Below are 17,026 nucleotides of genomic sequence, written 5' to 3'. Positions count from 1 at the left end.
GTCGATCACGACCTCCCCCCGCCCGTGAAATTGCGGGTAGGCGATCGCATCCTCCTGATCAGGAAATCATGACTGAGTCGTGCAACGTGACCCCGGCTCGATTGTACCTGACTGTGATTGGCGATGAACGGTTCAATTGGGTTTTGAGCTGCGATTTTCTCTTCATTCTGTCGTGCACTGTGGAATTCATTGTGCTCGAGAGCGATGAAGAAAGAGACCGACCAAGCAGTCACGCGGTTGCATATTGTCGTCGTAGCATTGCGGTCAAAGGCACTTGGGGAAAATAGGTCTAATTTGTTCAATTTAAAAGATTACGCAAGATAGGTCATTTAACCGATTGATTTGATTTGGTTGGTCAATCACTCTGGTTGACGGATATCATGGATCTCAAGTTCGAGACTTAACTGCAATGACGTATTGTAAGGATGATTTCTCTTTAATAGGTAATGGAATGGAGAAATAGATTGTTTGGATGGACCATTACGAGTTCTTCTCGATTTATTTTAATGGTCGATAGAAAATTTTTGTAGATCGGGTCAATTATCTGTAAAATTATAAGTTGAATATTCAATATTAATTAAAAAAAACTTAAGCAAGAACTACATAAGTTGGATTGAATGTACGACTTAATCTCACCCCGTTTACTCAATAAGTTAGTCAATTGACTTGTTAAATTGACTCAACTTTAAAAAAGGAAAAAAATTCCAATCAACAAAAATAGTAAATTTTTTTTTTACAGATTTTAATATTTCATCAAAATAGTAATAAACAATTAATTTTTTAAAAAGGTGATAGTATTATTATTTTAAAAGCATATGTTATTGTTTATCTCATTGCATTAAAGAAGATAAAAACACACCACCGCTGCACACAGACCATGAACCTCGTCTGGACCACGTTCGACACTCGGTAAACGTTGGCTTCGCTGGATCCTCCAATATCTCTTCGTCGGAAGTACTCGCCGTACTCCACCGTCACGGTAGATTCGCTGGCACACGTGGCTCGACATGATAGGATAATGTTCTTCTCTATATACTCATTAAACATCATAGCGGCCACCGTCATCTCGTTCTGCTTCCCTTCCTATTTAAACGCACAGACCAATTTTGGAACGATCGCATAAAACTGCGTCTTCAACCTCTTGTTTCAGCGCGGATTTTGATCCCAAAGTAAGAGAGTCTCCCGATCGTTTTTCATGTTCTTCTTCATGATCTCGTCGTGGTTTTAATTTCCTTCTAGTTTTCTGTTACAAAGGATCGAGGGAGAAATAAAAACAAAACTGTTCTTGATCATCAGTTTAATTTAAATATCCCTCGGCGTTTCTTTTCCCCTGCAGATTTCGACTTCTTATGGGGTCGCTGCGTTCCTTCCCTGGAGTTCTCGACGACTCCATGAACAATGGCCTCGACGCTCTCTTCGCGAGGCCGCCGACGACTCTGCGCTCCGTCAGCTTCAACGGCCGCGACTCCGAGCCTTGCGTGCTCAAGACCTTCAGCCATCGGATGAGCTTCATCCGGAGGGAGATGGAGATCCCCAAGAGGACGATCTCGAGGCCAGTTTCCTCCAAATTCTCGAGGCTGAATCCTTTGCGGAATCGTCGATTCGCATCGCCGGGGGAGTTCGTCGGCCCCGGCAGCCCCAAGCACGAGGCCGCCGTGAAGCTGCAGAAGGTCTACAAGAGCTTCAGGACCAGAAGGCAGCTGGCGGATTGCGCCGTCCTTGTGGAGCAGCGCTGGTATGGCCTCTGTTTAGGATCGATCGATCGAGTTTGATGGTTTTAGATGATTAATGTGTGCAATTGTGCTTGTTCTAGGTGGAAGCTGTTAGATTTCGCGCAGCTCAGGCGGAGTTCGGTGTCGTTTTTCGATCTCGAAAAGGCCGAATCGGCGGTATCTCGGTGGTCTCGGGCAAGAACCAAAGCTGCAAAGGTCGGAAAGGGCTTGTCCAAGGATAAGAAAGCTCAAAAACTTGCTTTGCAGCATTGGCTAGAGGCAGTGAGTATCCACTTTTGAATCTTTCCTTGTTGCTTCATCTTCTTTTGGGCTCGTTTTTACTTATTTTCGATGTTTTCGATCGATGAGTAGATCGATCCGCGACATCGGTATGGACACAATCTCCATTTCTACTATGATTGTTGGGTTCAATGTGAGAGCAGGCAGCCATTTTTCTACTGGTATGATTGTTGTTTTCTGGTACGGACACAATCTCCATTTCTACATCCATGAATTGAGCCACCTCCTTGTGTTTATCTGATATCAGGCTCGATGTCGGAGAAGGAAAGGAGGTGAATCTCGAAGAACAGTACTGCACTCGATCGAAACTCCAACAGCAGTGCATCAAGTATCTTGGTCCAGTAAGCACTTCCAACAATCTGAATAACAGAATTCTGATCGAGTTTCATGTGTTTGAATGAGTTGTTTTGCTCTTGTTGCAGAGAGAACGGGAGGCCTATGAAGTCGTGATCGAAGATGGGAAGTTCTTCTACAGGCAAAGCTGGCAACTCCTAGACTCATCTGATGGTCCAAAAGGTGCAAAGTTGATTTTTGTGTTGAGCACATCAAAGGAATTGTATGTTGGACAGGTGAAATCAGTTTGCTAGTCCTTTGAGAAAGTTTATGAACTGAATGCTTGTTTCTTAACCCGATCGAATCGATGGTGTCGGTTTTCGAATTCTGCAGAAGAGGAAAGGCATATTTCAGCACTCTAGTTTTCTTGCTGGTGGTGCTACTTCTGCTGCTGGAAGACTGGTTGTAGAAAATGGAATTCTGAAGGTTAGAAATGAGTTTGAATTCTGAAGTGTAGTTTGATCTTTTGTGATAGTAATGTCGACTCGGTTAACTGATTCGACATCGGTTTCTACCAGGCTGTGTGGCCTCATAGCGGGCACTACCGCCCGACCGAAGAGAACTTCCAAGAATTTATGAGCTTTCTTGAGGAGAACAATGTGGATCTTACTCATGTCAAGGTGAGAAGAATTGTATCTACTACTTATACCATGCTTATATCTTGATTCATGTTTGTAGCACTTGAGGGCTTGATTCAATTCAATTCAATTCAATTCGATTTGATTTGATTCAAACAGAAAAGTCCAACCGAAGAGGATGATGAAAGCCATTCAGAATTGGTCATGGCTGAAAGAAGTGTATCTGAAAAACCTGAAACTGAAGTCGACTCATCTCATGGTTTCAGTGGAATGGACACAGATTTAGTCCAGACATTTGATGGAGCAGAAGAAGAACCAGATGGCTCAGTCGACAAGCAATTCGATCTCGTGTTCGATAACCAAACGATAGCCGAAGATCATCAAGGGACTGAAGAAGCAAATCTGAACAGTTCAGATACTGAGAATGAGGCATCATCCAAAAGACCATCTGATGACACTGAGCAACAATGCAGCTTCAGGAAGAGGAACCTCTTCCTCGAGGAGGACCGACAAGAGGATCAACAAGAAATCGTCCCTTCGGAACTGATACTTCGAAGGATAAACTCGAAGAAAGGCATCAAATCCTATCAGCTAGGGAAGCAACTTTCTCTGAGGTGGACAACAGGTGCAGGACCAAGAATTGTGTGTGTTAGGGACTACCCCTCAGAGCTGCAGGTCCAGGCTCTGGAGCAAGTGAGCTTGTCGCCGCAAAGTGCAGCCGTCGCCGCCCGGTTTGATTCGCCAAGGACTTAAACTAGATAACCAAATGGTGTTAAATTGATTGGTTTTGTAGATGGTGTCAAATTGATGTACTAAAGGAAAGCCAATTTTCCCTTGATCAAAAAGTCCTCAAAGAGGAAATCAATAAAGTTTAATTTGTTCTAGGCAATCAACAAGGATCTGTGTTCTTGTCGCACTCGAACACACAAATACACACGAATTGATCTCAAATGAGTTTCTAGTTGGTGAAAGTCACAAAAATGCAGCAACTGTTAATTAGGCCTTACTTGCTCTCTTTGGTCGGTCCAGGAACATGAAGGGGGGGAAGCAGGGGTAAGAGAAGCTGCTGCATCCTCGCCTCCGGTGCTCCGGCGATCACCGGAGGCGTATTAGATGAAGCAGCAACATCGGCCGGGGTAGGAATCCATATACCTCTCACCACCACAAATTGAGCCGACTGAGGACTGCTGCTGCTGCTGCATAACCCTGCAGGGTTACTTCTCCTCGAGTGAAGTCGAAATTTCTGAGCAAAGTATGATCTTATTAGTTTCAATCTCATTGTATTGGTTTGAACAGATTAAGGTTAAATAACAATCGAAAGCGAAATGTAATTGCTACAATCAAAGAGAAAGGTTAGATACTAACTAATTAAACAAATGAGTAAATGATAAAGAAGAAGCTTAGATTCTTTGCGATAATCCACTGAAAAACTAAACAAGATCACGTATATATGATTGTCTATATGGTGAAACTAGCCTGCAAATGACTCTTGATCTCATCGTTGGTGAGCCCATCCACCTTCATTAGCTTCCTTATGTACTTCGGTGTGGCAACTACATCAATCACTTGGCGATCAACAAAGTAATTTAAACTCGAAAGTAAACAATGAATTAAGTAAACAACTACTTAGTCGACTGGACTCACTCACCATCACAACCACCTAATTGCTCCAACGCATGCAAGAACCTCTTGTGCAAATCCTCCGACCAATACCTTCTCACCTTCCTCCTCGATTGAGATCTTTGAGAGTTCTCTTCTTCGTCGGCGGCATCGTCATTGTTATCGTCGTAGCCGATCACTGACAGTGCTCCTCCTGGCCTAGCCCTAACTGCTATAGGCCTCTCCGGCAGTGCCTTATCGCAATTAGGGTGATTAGGGTTTAAGGAAATGAACTCCATCTCCTTCACTACAGTGTTGTAGTAGCTTGATCTTCCCTCGCAGCCACTAGCCATCATCTCCTTGTAGTTCTCTATTGCTGCAATATAATGGCCAAGCATCAAATCAAATCAAACCAAACATCATAATATAGCGTGAGATCATATATATACAATAATATATATATACTACTCTTGATTTTAATTGTTGTATCGATCGATAAAAAGGCTTTTTGAAAACCTTACTTTGGTCGATGAGTTGAAGGCACAAAGGCAGCTCACTTTGGAAGGCTTCCACCTTCTTCCGCTCCTCATCGAGAGCACGAATCAACTCATGAATGTCCATATATACTATCTTAAACACGAATTAAGACCTTCTGAAAATCATCACATCATCACAGAAGGTCTTAAATTAAGAGCTTATAAGCTTCTGCAGCTTGACAATGAACGAGACGACAGAAGAGAAGGGATGGGGGACAAAGTCGAGCCGTCACGTAGAGAGAGGAAGACAATTAGTTAGCTAGGGTTAATTCATAGCCATGGAGGAAGCTAAGACTATTAGTTAGGTTGAATTAAGTGTTTGGAAAATTAAAATTAAAGGGATATGTGGGAGGATATGCTTGTTTAAGGGTTAGTTTATGCGGCATAATTGCATGCAAAGGACAAGGTTGGAGTAGTTTATGCGTCCCTTGTGGACGTCTCCAATGCACGTTTACTTTGACAGGCATTGTGTACTTGTTGGTGCAATATTTAAGCTTATCATGAAGCCAAAGATATAATTATTGGTATTAAATTAGGGGCCCAATTTAATAAGTGTGGAGTTTAAGAATATGCGAAAGTCAAATCAGAAATATGCGAGATCAGTTCATAATTAATTAATTAATGGAAGGCATGTTTTATTTATTTATTTATTTTTAATATCCACCACTACGAACCAATCATATTATCTCTTATCCGAAGAAGAGAAAATAACAAGGGCAATAATTAAAATGGATTTTTTCCCATTAATTAATTATCAAAAGAACATCTCATATTCTATTTTATTTTAAAAATATCTTTATTTTTTTATTATTATATATATGCATTAATAATTTTTATGTTTGAATTTGACATGATTAACCTTGGTGGTAGACGATTTTCTCTTAATTTGTTTATTGTGTAAATTTGGAGCATAACTTAAATGATTCATAAAGTACTTTTTTTAATCAAAATACCTTTTACTAATTCAATTGAAATTAATTACTCCAACTTGATTAAAATTGCTTAAATATTATTGTAATAAGTTAATTAATTTTTAATTAAAATAATAATTCAAACAAGCACAACTAACTAAATATATTTAAAATAAATTTTAATGGAGGCTCAAGCCATGCCTCCTTTGAAGCTAATGTCCAAGTATAAATTTAAGTTAATTATTTCTTTCAATAATATTATTAATTATATCGATTTAAAATATATTTTGTACATTTATTTAATTATCAAATTTAGGTTATGGCAATTGATGGATTGCTAACACAAGTATCCTAAAGGACTATTATGTTCAAGCATAGAGCTTTGGCTTTCTAGCGACATAGATCCCTTTTCATGCCTACCGACCATACGGTACCATGTGCCATGTTTCATGTTTCATATCGACAATTATCATATCGATCCAATTAACTAGCTAGCTCTATTTGCGAGTGTAATACCGAGCTAGCAAATTAACTAAGTTAGGAGTTGATTGATTGAGTTCACATTCCTTCGTTAATAGATAACTACGACAATCAACTAAAATTTTATCGATGAATAACTATATTTGATGATAGTATTGCCATTGATAATTAGTATTAAATAAAAGTTAATTTGTAGGTGAAACATGCATGAATGAAGACAATGAATTATGAGCAAGGGAAGACGTGAGAGGCACGTGCCATGGCACAGTAGAGGAATTGATGAACCACCAGCAACAGCATTTATGTTAATTATATGCACTTAATTATAGGCTTTTGTTGTGCATTAATTATAGGCCATTAATTAAGGATTAGTGAATAATCCAATTATTAATTTTTAAGGTAAAACTTAAAGAGGGGGACAAGATAACAAATAACTAAGTCCTTTCTCTCTCTCTCTCTTTTTTTTCTTTTTTCTTTTACTGTTTTTTCCCATCAACAAAAGTAAAAAATTCTGAATAATAATAATAAAAGGAAATAAAGATGTAAAAATATTTAATTTTAAAATATTGTTATTACTTAAAAATTGAAGAAAAAAAGTAATAATAATTAATTAATTTTTCCTCCTGCCTCCGATAGCTCACACTGAGTCAGTGCTTCTCGTTTCACTCCAAAAGTCGATTCTTTTCAGCTCCCGAACGCTTCGGTTCCTCCGCCCATGGCGTCCGCCGACGGCATCTCGCCGTCGTACGCTGGACTCAGCCTCCTCCGGCTGTTATTCAGCCCCTCGTCCGCGTCCGGGACCCACGCGGCGGCGGCGGCGGCTGCCGCCGACCGCAACCCCTTGATCGCCGCGCCTCGTGTTCCGCCGCCGTCGCCGCCGAGAATGAAGAGAGGGCTTGCGGCGGCGGCCTTCCGCGGGCTTGGATGCGCGTCGGCATCGGCATCGCGTGCTTACTCGCCGGCCGCCGCCGCCGTGAGGTCGTCGGCGGATTGGCAGGGGAGGCAGCCGCGGCGGCGGCGGGGGAAAAAGAAGAAGGACAGGAAGTGCCAGGTCGGAGGCGACGTTTGGTGCGCCCCTGGGATACCGTTCGCCGCAGAGGCGTCAGTGGACTGCGTGGTGGCTCACCAGCCGATGGTTGGAAGAGGAAGACCGGAGGCCACCGAGCGGATTAATAGAGAGGTATGCTGCCTTGGAGCGTTCTCCCCATTGATTCTCGAGTCCTTGCCTTTTCCTCATTCTCGAAGAGTATTAAACTTCGGCCCCAGAAGCTTATACATGGATTCAGGGAAGCTAACAGCAATTCTTCTCCTTTCTTCATATTTTTGTTCTTTTTGATTTTAGTGTATCTTGTTCTTACTCATAACTGAAAGCTCCGATCTTTCGTTTGTTGTGGCTAAAAGAAGGATCTTAGATATGTTTAGTTCAGCTAAATCTCTCGAGTCTTGTTGATTGTCGATCACAGCGAGCTTACGTTCCCAGAAGGGTCAGCCACCAAGAACAGATCTCATCCTCCATGGATTCTCCCTCAAATATCGACACATCATTCTTTTCACCTGAACTTCTGCGATCAGGGCCCCTGCGCCACTTCCGAGGGCATCATCGAACTCCAGATGCACTTGAGGAGGTGATTCTGTCTTCCTTTCGATCGAAAAATCAATTACTTTTCTCCATTTATTGCCTGTTTGATTCAATTGCTTAGCGGTGATAATCTAAAAACCAGTCATTTTTTCTGCAATATTGTTCCAATCATATGTTTGAGATGAGGATTATCCTTCTTTTCACTGATGCTTATCAATGTATTGCTTGAATTTAGTACTTTTTGGTGTGTAGAAGGCATCACAGCTTGTTTAACATTGTTGATTTTATTGGATAATGAGTATGTTCAAAGATGTCTAACGAATTATATAGTTTGACAATTCAGATCAGTTAGAGTTGAAAACATGAGGAGTAGAAGAAGACCAGAGAAAATGCTGTTTAACATAATCAAAAATGATTTGTAAGATCGACATATTAGTATATACGGAATTGAGTCAATTTACCAATTAAATTTGTGTTTATCCATGACTCATAAACCCAAGTAAATGCTAGTAGACTCACCTGACCAAGCACAGATGATCTTGTCTTTTTCATCTTCATTTGTTTGTTGCCTTTAGTGGTTGTTGTCATTTTATAGTTTAATGTCCATTGAAGTTTTCTGGACTTATGTTCCGGCTTCTAGTGTAGCTAAGTTTTTCGCCTAAGATGACACTAGTTTGTGTCTGGACAATTTGCATTTTAAGTTTCACAATAGTATCTTGTCTCTTTGCTCTCCGTTGTTGGATCACTCTAAGATGTAAACCGACTTCTTTAGTGCCTTCTTCAGGTCACTGTCGAAAGTTTGAACTTGTTTCAGTAGCTCCTTCAGTTTGCCAATTTCATCTGATCATGTCTACTTCTGTTCCTATAACCTAAGATAAGTTGAACTCGATTTTTAAATTTGTAAGTTGGCAGTAGATACTACTCCTACTTAGCCATTTCAGTTATACTTTGTTGTGGTTTATTGTCATCATCAAACTTATTGTCTCAACTATTTGGAGTCGGTTTCATTAACTTTATCTCTTCATTGAACTCTATGTCAAGCAATATCACTAATAATATTTTAGTTAAGTTGTACTTTAGATAATGACTGTTTTTTTTTCTTGTCTCCTTGTGTCTTACACCTTTCACTCTAATAGATTTAACTCATCTAACTATTCAACATTGTTTATCGAAGAAAAGGACAAATAATCATCTCGAATTATGAATTGTAGTTTGTATGTGGGGTTGTCCCAACTACTAGGAGTTGGTTATAGGAACTTTATCTTTCCATTAAGCTCAATGCAAAGCAATATCATTTGTGTTCATATTTTTTCTCAAAATTGCAGATCATGATGTTCCAGACCAGGGTTTTGCTAGGCAGAGGAATGGAAATGCATGACAGATTTCGCGATTGGCGGCTGGATGTTGATGATATGTCATACGAGGTGCTTAATTTTGTTTTGAGACCGATTTTCCTGCTTTTAAATAACATCTTGGTTCCTTCTCCCCTACAGGAACTTCTTGAGCTCGGTGACAAAATCGGCCATGTGAGCACTGGACTGAGGGAGGAGGAGATTCTATGCAGTCTCAGGAAAGGCAAGGATGCAGCTTTCGATTCTTCTTCGGTGTGGCATTACTCGACCGAAGTAGAATCAAAGTGCAGCATTTGTCAAGTAGGTGGTAGTACTCTTTTCAACTGAAGTTCTTCTGTTTTATAGGCCCATTGCTGATTTTGGATACTACATTCTCTTTGCGATACAGGAAGAATACAAAACGAGTGGGGAAACAGGAAGGCTGGAGTGTGGCCATAGTTACCATATGCATTGTATAAGGCAATGGCTTCTGGTAAAAAATGCTTGCCCTGTCTGCAAAACTCCAGTTCTTAAAACCTAGAAGCCAAACCTCCTCCCTGTTCTTCCTCTTATAGCTTCAGCCACAGGGTTGGTAAACCAGTGATTTTTGTTTTGGTTTTGGTTTAGTTACATTTGCTAGAAGAACATGTTGCAGGGCAACTAGCCTTGCAAAAGCATTTATTTATATCTGAAACAATTGAAATTAGCTGCTAATCAACAATATTTTCTCTCCTCTATTGTCTTCTCCATTGCTCCCCTCTCACCACAAGTAGAGAGAGGTCCTAACTCTCTGACCTAAACAACAAAAACAGCTTTGGGCAATCAGTTAAACTTAGGATTCACATTCCAAAGATGCGGTGTGGCAGACTAATCCATCAGAAATTCATCTTATGATGGGGTGGACTGATCCTATCAATTTGATGGGTTGAAAAATTTCTAATTCAATCCAATTCAAGAAAGGTTGTGAGTTAGGTGAGTCAATATATAGGTTTGTCAAAAAATAAAAATTATAAAAAATATTAAAAATTTTAAATTTAAATTACAATTTAAATGGATCATATTAAAATTTTTAAATTTAGATTGTGATTTAAATGATCAAATTTTTTATTTTAATTTTAAATTTTAAAAAAATAAATAAATTTTTTAATCTATGGATCAATTTAAGTCCGTCATGAGTCCGTCTACATGGATTATAGACTTAGTTATGTTAATCTACTTGAATTCATCTTAAATCAATTAATAAAATTTTAATCTAATCCTAATTCAAATTGGCGGTTATAGTTCTCTTCGGTAAAAAGTGGAATTTGCTATTTCAGTAGTTCTACACGATCGATTTCGCGATTATATGTGAGAAGGTAAATTGAAAAGTTATAAAGTTGATCATGATTTTCTATGAAGAGGTAATTTAAGAAGCCACAGTTAACTAAAAGGGTGATTTTTATAAATTGTTTTTTCTGTGTGGACGATAATTAAAACGGTAACACGTTTGATTCTTTCGGATTCCTCCCATCTTCCGGCGCTTTTGGATCCCTTTCCGACGCTCGATCGAGGAGCTTGCTTGAGAGTTGAGATCGATGCGGGCTTCTCGGATCTGATGCTTCCAGCGAAGATGGAGTCTGGGGAGGCGTCCGCGAGTTGTCAAGGGCTGGCTGTAGATCTGACGCCCGTGATCTTAGGTTAGTTGGCCCTTGTTGATCCGATGTTTAACGAGGAGGATGCTTTTTCATCTAGTTCGATTCAAATATTCCTTGCTTATGGTTGAAATTTTATCTTTGTTGGGGGGATTTTCTTCAGGTGGTATTTGTATCTGGTCTTTTGATTTCTTGGCATGGAGTAACACTCCATGATATATAAAATTCTCCGAAAGCATATCGCTAGTAGCCAGCGTATCTTTTGCTCCCAATTAAATGTATTATAGGATTGAAATATATTATTTGGATGAGAAGAAAAGGTCGTCAGCCTAGGTTGACGATCGTAAGCGTAAAAAGATCTTTAGAAAGTTTCATATGTGGGCTTTTTATTGTTTTCTTGAGTGGATCTGTGGAGAGAACGGAGTTGTAACTTTTGTTGCACAACAATCACGAATCCCAGTGAGATTACATTCTTAAGTTTCTGTAGTTCCTTGGAAAAGGATCCTAATCAAGGTACTAACTTTTGCATAAAAGTGTAAGACTTACACGTGTGATTGGATAAATTAATCACAATACGTAGTTGTGTTAGTGCACTTAAGTTGCTAAGGTTGATTTCCTTTTCTCTTCTTTTCCAACTTTGGCTAGGTCGGTTGGTCTGTGTGCATTTGGATGGAATCTACTGCTCAGCATCTTGAGTTGTGATGACCATGGATGATATTGTGCTTGTTTGATAAGAAGATTGAGTTTCACTTGCTTTTAGCTATATGATTTTATTGATCTCAGTTTGAGATAGCAGTGAAGTTGAGCAATCTCAAACAATTGTCATACTGCAGTGTCACTGGCTCATTTCGTATGATACAATAATGTATAGTCTGCTTTCTCATTATGCACACGCTATGGCTCAAGATAATATCTCATAATGTCAATATAGTTTTCATTATCATAAATAAAAAAGATAGCCTGCTAGCTTTGTGGTTATTTTTCTGTAGGTTCTGGCCTGCACATATTGTACTCTATTTGGGCCAACGCAAGGCCTTCTACCCAGTCAAAGCTACACAGTGTGGTCAAGTTGATCTAAAAAGTGCGCCATATGACACCATATTGTTTGAATCTGGTCCTTCATGGCTTGAAAACACTTCTGATTTTGGAGCTTCAATGCATCCCTCATTACCTGGTTCTCGAGTTAGAGTTCCTATGTGCAGTATACTACCTCATTTTTAGCTAGAGGCTTTTCTTTGCGGGATGGGTACTGCACTTGGTGAAATTCCTCCTTTTGGTATGAATTAATGAAACATGGCATACTTGAACATCCTTCTGATTTTGTTGAATCTTCATATTCATAACTGGCCAGATTCCACGTCTCTCTGTAATTACTGGTTACTAGCTTCAATTTCAGAACAATATGCCAAAAGGACCTGTTATTTGAAAATTACATATACTTAGAGCTTGTTATTTTTCAATAATGAGGTCCCTTATTTGAAAATGATCCAACAGGACCTCAAACTAGTTGTTTTTCGCCTTCAAATGCCACTTTCTGGAGAAACCATTCATGCGGGTCAAAAAAATTTCAACAGAATATATAAATTTTGAAATTCATATGTAGTTTGCTTTATTTATTTTTCTTAAAAATTAGACCTTGGTAATTTTCTATTAAAACATCTAGGCAGGTGTATCTTTGAGAAAAATTTAACTGAAATCCTTAAAGTTTCTGATAGAAGCTGTGGGATGTATCGCCATTGAACTGGAATATATTTTATAATTATTCCAAACCTCAGAGAAATCTTTGGATAATGTACATGGCTAAAGGCTCTCCTAAAAGATGTAGTTACATGTCAAAAGGAAATAGCATCTTAGTCTGAGTCTCTGGCTGCTGAATAACACCCTATGTTTGAGTTTCTAATAATTCCAATTCTGAATGGGAATAATTGTTAACAGTAGTTCTCCCTTGCACGAAACTGAACCAACTGATCAAACTAGGGAACTATATTCTCTATTGACTGAGACCTCAAATAAAATGGAATTTAAGAACCTTCATATTTAGCTGTTGATCACCTTGGATCCAATAGGCAATGAAGATAGTGACATTTTTGTAAGATAAATAGGAATATTTATATCTTCTTTTGCCTTCTTTGGCTTTCTTAAGATCCTTTTCTGTCTTGTTTTGTCTTACTTGGTATAATATCATGAAGCTTATCTTTTCATTTCTGGCCATCATGATACTGTTGGCCAGCATTACAGTGTCTCCCTTGCAAAGATTCTCCACCAAGATGTCTAATTTTAAAGATATATCTTAATTTGAACAGTGAATGCACCTTGTTGCTAAAGTTTACGAGCTTGTTTTTCCATCCATTGGAAAACAAGAAAAAACCTCACAAGTCTTGATTTTGCTACTAAATACATGTTAACTTTAGTGATTTGTTTTTCCTATTTGTGACTCTGTTGAAGATTAAGCAACTGAGTTTTAGTATTAGAACTGTACCAACACATGAAAAGTATTGCAGCTCGCCCATCAGAAAACAAAGTGGAAACATTGGTAGAGCTAGATCCTGCTTTGTCGGAAGACAGGGTTTTCTCTTATTTGAAACCAATTAAGGTCTGGCTTTCACAGTTTCGATGACTTAACTTCTTCACAATACTACTACTAGCGTCGGTTAGTGGTGTTCCAACTGTCGATGTGTGTTCATTGCCTAGTAGTCAAAAGGGTTGTTTCTTTCAGACCTGCATAGTAATTAAATAGCTATTGTTATGATTGCTATATTTCTGTTTATTTCTCACTTTTTTGTGATGGTTGCAATTTTAGGTTCCTAACCCACTCTTTGATCTTGACGTTGCTGGTAGCATGTGTGGACATTTTGAAATCTCATTTCCGAAGTTGTTTTTAGCAACCATGATCGTAAAGCAATAATCAAGACCCCCATTCAGGTTACATTATTTATTCTTTTCGAAATCAATTACTGTTTGGATCCAAGAACATACCAAAATGTAGTTTCCGACTTTACCTTTGCCACTCTTTTCGGAAGATAATCTAATGTTTTTGCTGCTTTTTCAGGCGATTTTCATCATCTCCTTGTTCAGCATCGAACCATTTGAATATCTGGAGAATAACCTAATATCGATCCCTCGTTTCCAACCTTAACATAATTCATCATCGACCATCTCAGAGGGAATGGTTAGTTGATCCCTCTTTATCACAATCTCCATCTACTTGAAAATTCAATCTTTTCACTTCACAGCCATACTTCCACTTTGATGTGGAGCAGTGCGGTTTGGCTCATGGTCAGAAACCTCAAGAAACAGCAAGATTTGGAACTGACGACCATGGCTAAAGCACCAAAATTGAAATACAAGTCTGAGACTAGCTAATGATTGCATTAGAAAATAATGATTTCACTTTAATAACATGATTTATGTAGTGTATGAATAGGGTGCTTAATGTGTTGTTTTACACTCCATTAACTGCTCCTTTATTGTTGTTAGTATTCTTCTTGAGATCGTCGTCGACGTCGTCGTCGTCCATGTAGCGTTTCCAGAACCAGTGCTGCTTCCAGACGCGGTCGGCCATCTCCTCGATGGGGACGTTCTTGGTCTCGGGAAGGAAGAAGAGGACGAAGATGGACATGATGAGGACCCAGGCGGAGAAGAAGGCGAAGATGCCGTACTTGAGGTGGCAGAGCATGGAGAGGAAGGCCTGCGCGATGACGAAGGTGAAGAGGAGGTTGACGCAGACGGTGACGCTCTGCCCCGCCGACCGCGTCTCCAGCGGGAAGGTCTCGCTGGGGATGAGCCAGCCCAGGGGCCCCCAGGACCATGCGAAGGAGGAGACGAAGGTGCAGACCATGATGACGACGAAGATGGCCCAGCCGCGGCCGAGCTCGTCGGAGCTGTCCGTCACCTTCAGCCCCAGCACCACCGCGATCACCACCTGGGCGACGAACATCTGCGCGCCCGCCTCCAGAAGCAGCGCCCTCCGCCCCACCCGGTCCACCGCGTAGATGGACACTACCGTCGACAGAACGTTGACTGCCCCCGTGATCACTGCCGAGTACAGCGACGCGTCGCTCTTGAACCCCAGCGTGTTGAACAGCACCGGCGCGTAGAACATGATGGCGTTGATCCCCGTGAACTGCTGGAATATCTGGAGGAGGACGGCGATGACGAGCTGCGGGCGGCTCCTGCGGCGGAGGAGGTTTCGGAACGGGTGCTTGACCTGGTTGGCGGCGTGGCTGGCCGCGAGGATCTCCTCGAACTCCGGATCCACGTTGCTGGTGCCGCGAATCTTCCGGAGCACTGCCTTCCCTTCCTCCAGCCGCCCACGCTCAATCAAGCTATTGGGCGTCTCCACCACCAGCAGCGCGCCGACCGTCAGCAGCGCCGCCGGGATGCCCGCCAACGACAACGACAGACGCCATCCCCACGGGTGAATCCTGGTCAACGCGTTTAGTTAGCTGCTGCACACACAGAGAGACAGAGAGAGAGAGAGATGGCCGCCGGTGCTTACTTGTCGGTTCCGTAGTTGACGAGATTGGCGAAGAGGATTCCGATGGTGATATTGAGCTGGAACAAGATGTTGAGGCCGCCGCGGATTCTGGTGGGTGCTATCTCTGAGAGAAACAGAGGAACGGCCTGGTTGGCGAAGCCAACGCCGCAGCCGAGCAGAATCCTACCGACGATCAGCATCGGCAAGTCCTGCGCCGCTCCGTTGAAGACGACGCCGACGATGAAAAAGAAGCCGGCGATGAGCATGGTCGGCCGGCGCCCGAAGTTGCGCGTCGTGTAGGAGGCGAAGAAGGTGGCCGTGAGCCCGGCCAGGTACAGAGAGGAAGTGAACAGCTGCAGGCCCTGGCTGTCGTACTTGCAGTAGTTGCTCTCCGTCGTCTCGTGCTTCCGGCGATACACCGCCGGGAAGAACTTCTCCAGGAAGTCGTCCATCGACGTCACTCCCCCTGTAAAACAAATTATTTAGCAACAGTTTCGCATTGAGATTTCTTGTCATAATTAACACGCGCTTTCATTTCTCACCGGAAATTCCAACGTCGTATCCAAACATCAAGCCGCCGGTGGCGGCCATGACGCAAGAAAGGATGACTACGGGCGTGATCTTGGCCTCAAAGTGGCTCCCTGCCGCCGCCCCCGACGACACCGAGAACCCCGCCGCCGGCATCCTCTCTGTCGGGGAACGATTGCCGATCGACTCAAGATGCGCGTCACCTGCTTCCTCCGGCGAGACCACGCGTTCGAAACAAGACAGCTGAGCGAAATGACTGAAGACAGAGAGTTCGTGGAGTTGCTAGGATTTATAGAGACGATGGGTTTGAATTTTCCACGGAGTAGGGACGGCTCCGATTCGGCCACGTGGTGATATCGGATGACGGTCAACGGACGACTCTCTGTCGGCCGCCGAACGCTCCAGCTCGCGACGCGTCGACGCCTTCCTCCGCAATTTTCTTTTGGATTAACCAAATTATATTTTAATTCTCCAATTAAATTAAAGTAACACTTTTTTAGGATTTAAAAAAGGGGGAAAAAATCAATATTCATAATTAAATTTTTTGTGAAGGATGTTTTCGGATAAAATATTGTGATTTAGAACGACAAATGAGGAAATGAGAAATTTGCTTTTGGCATTAATTTCTCGTGGTGGTCGTGACCATGGAGTTGACTATAGTGGGTTCGTTCATTTATGGGATATGTTTGAATATCATTTTCAATTTAGATTAGTAGTCGCCCACTCGCCACATGAAAATGAGATTACTTTAAAAGTATAAATATGTCATATATCACTAAATTTCTCGTGAGAATCTTTGACTAAGGTGTGAATTTATATATACATTTATTTCTCATGCTTTCCGTTCACACGTTTTTATTTTTTTTTAAATTTTTTACTCCAAGAATAATTTGTAAATATTAAAATCCAACTTTTGAATTTTTGAGTCTAAGATATAAAATATTAGATCATTTTTAATTCAAAATGTAAATGACAATATTAATCCCTTCCTAATTTAGTTTTTAAAATCTAATTTTTTTATTACTAAAACT

The 17,026-nt window shown here is 41.0% G+C and overlaps 4 protein-coding genes and 1 long non-coding RNA gene across 5 annotated transcripts; 3 read left to right on the top strand and 2 right to left on the bottom strand.

Annotated features, from left to right (window-relative positions):
* Positions 1 to 1,349: 1,349 nt before the first annotated feature.
* LOC141826832 (IQ domain-containing protein IQM2-like) lies at positions 1,350 to 3,676 on the top strand. Its single transcript, XM_074714136.1, has 9 exons — positions 1,350 to 1,735; positions 1,814 to 1,994; positions 2,085 to 2,173; positions 2,260 to 2,353; positions 2,435 to 2,581; positions 2,679 to 2,771; positions 2,864 to 2,965; positions 3,083 to 3,182; positions 3,234 to 3,676. Exons 1-9 carry the CDS (start codon positions 1,350 to 1,352, stop codon positions 3,674 to 3,676), a joined length of 1,635 nt encoding a protein of 544 aa, XP_074570237.1.
* Positions 3,677 to 3,863: 187 nt separating this feature from the next.
* LOC141827008 (transcription factor HHO3-like) lies at positions 3,864 to 5,143 on the bottom strand. Its single transcript, XM_074714300.1, has 4 exons — positions 5,044 to 5,143; positions 4,572 to 4,898; positions 4,400 to 4,476; positions 3,864 to 4,166 (listed from the first exon to the last, which is right to left on the bottom strand). The coding sequence occupies exons 1-4, from the start codon at positions 5,141 to 5,143 to the stop codon at positions 3,927 to 3,929; spliced, it is 744 nt and encodes a 247-aa protein (XP_074570401.1). The 3' UTR covers positions 3,864 to 3,926.
* A 1,979-nt stretch (positions 5,144 to 7,122) lies between these two features.
* Positions 7,123 to 10,064, top strand: LOC141826833 (uncharacterized). Its single transcript, XM_074714137.1, has 5 exons — positions 7,123 to 7,629; positions 7,913 to 8,074; positions 9,354 to 9,452; positions 9,522 to 9,680; positions 9,769 to 10,064. The coding sequence occupies exons 1-5, from the start codon at positions 7,165 to 7,167 to the stop codon at positions 9,898 to 9,900; spliced, it is 1,017 nt and encodes a 338-aa protein (XP_074570238.1). The 5' UTR covers positions 7,123 to 7,164; the 3' UTR covers positions 9,901 to 10,064.
* Positions 10,065 to 10,846: 782 nt separating this feature from the next.
* Positions 10,847 to 14,239, top strand: LOC141826834 (uncharacterized). Its single transcript, XR_012601653.1, has 3 exons — positions 10,847 to 11,035; positions 13,791 to 13,912; positions 14,040 to 14,239. It is a non-coding gene; the product is annotated as an uncharacterized LOC141826834 (long non-coding RNA).
* An 87-nt stretch (positions 14,240 to 14,326) lies between these two features.
* On the bottom strand, positions 14,327 to 16,242 carry LOC141826830 (sugar transport protein MST4). The gene is made up of 3 exons (XM_074714135.1): positions 16,010 to 16,242; positions 15,489 to 15,933; positions 14,327 to 15,414 (listed from the first exon to the last, which is right to left on the bottom strand). Exons 1-3 carry the CDS (start codon positions 16,149 to 16,151, stop codon positions 14,433 to 14,435), a joined length of 1,569 nt encoding a protein of 522 aa, XP_074570236.1. The 5' UTR covers positions 16,152 to 16,242; the 3' UTR covers positions 14,327 to 14,432.
* Positions 16,243 to 17,026: the final 784 nt, after the last annotated feature.

This window comes from Curcuma longa, chromosome 4 (assembly GCF_044706935.1).
Source record: "Curcuma longa cultivar G26 ecotype Majalengka, Jawa Barat chromosome 4, ITB_CL_G26_1.1, whole genome shotgun sequence".
Lineage (NCBI taxonomy): Eukaryota > Viridiplantae > Streptophyta > Magnoliopsida > Zingiberales > Zingiberaceae > Curcuma > Curcuma longa.
The sequence above is the reverse complement of the archived record's forward strand: the minus strand, read 5'-3'. Positions and strand labels throughout refer to the sequence as shown.

Excerpts from the sequence above, each read along its gene's own strand:
- LOC141826832 (XM_074714136.1), top strand. The coding sequence starts at position 1,350 with ATGGGGTCGCTGCGTTCCTTCCCTGGAGTTCTCGACGACTCCATGAAC. Across the intron at positions 1,736-1,813 it reads GTCCTTGTGGAGCAGCGCTG|GTGGAAGCTGTTAGATTTCG; the intron begins GTATGGCCTCTG and ends TGCTTGTTCTAG. Across the intron at positions 2,174-2,259 it reads AGGCAGCCATTTTTCTACTG|GCTCGATGTCGGAGAAGGAA; the intron begins GTATGATTGTTG and ends ATCTGATATCAG.
- LOC141827008 (XM_074714300.1), bottom strand. The coding sequence starts at position 5,143 with ATGGACATTCATGAGTTGATTCGTGCTCTCGATGAGGAGCGGAAGAAG. Across the intron at positions 4,899-5,043 it reads CCTTCAACTCATCGACCAAA|CAATAGAGAACTACAAGGAG; the intron begins GTAAGGTTTTCA and ends ATTATATTGCAG. Across the intron at positions 4,477-4,571 it reads GCAATTAGGTGGTTGTGATG|TTGCCACACCGAAGTACATA; the intron begins GTGAGTGAGTCC and ends TGATTGATGTAG.
- LOC141826833 (XM_074714137.1), top strand. The coding sequence starts at position 7,165 with ATGGCGTCCGCCGACGGCATCTCGCCGTCGTACGCTGGACTCAGCCTC. Across the intron at positions 9,453-9,521 it reads TTGATGATATGTCATACGAG|GAACTTCTTGAGCTCGGTGA; the intron begins GTGCTTAATTTT and ends TCTCCCCTACAG. Across the intron at positions 9,681-9,768 it reads CAAAGTGCAGCATTTGTCAA|GAAGAATACAAAACGAGTGG; the intron begins GTAGGTGGTAGT and ends TTTGCGATACAG.
- LOC141826830 (XM_074714135.1), bottom strand. The coding sequence starts at position 16,151 with ATGCCGGCGGCGGGGTTCTCGGTGTCGTCGGGGGCGGCGGCAGGGAGC. Across the intron at positions 15,934-16,009 it reads ATACGACGTTGGAATTTCCG|GGGGAGTGACGTCGATGGAC; the intron begins GTGAGAAATGAA and ends TTTGTTTTACAG. Across the intron at positions 15,415-15,488 it reads GTCAACTACGGAACCGACAA|GATTCACCCGTGGGGATGGC; the intron begins GTAAGCACCGGC and ends CGCGTTGACCAG.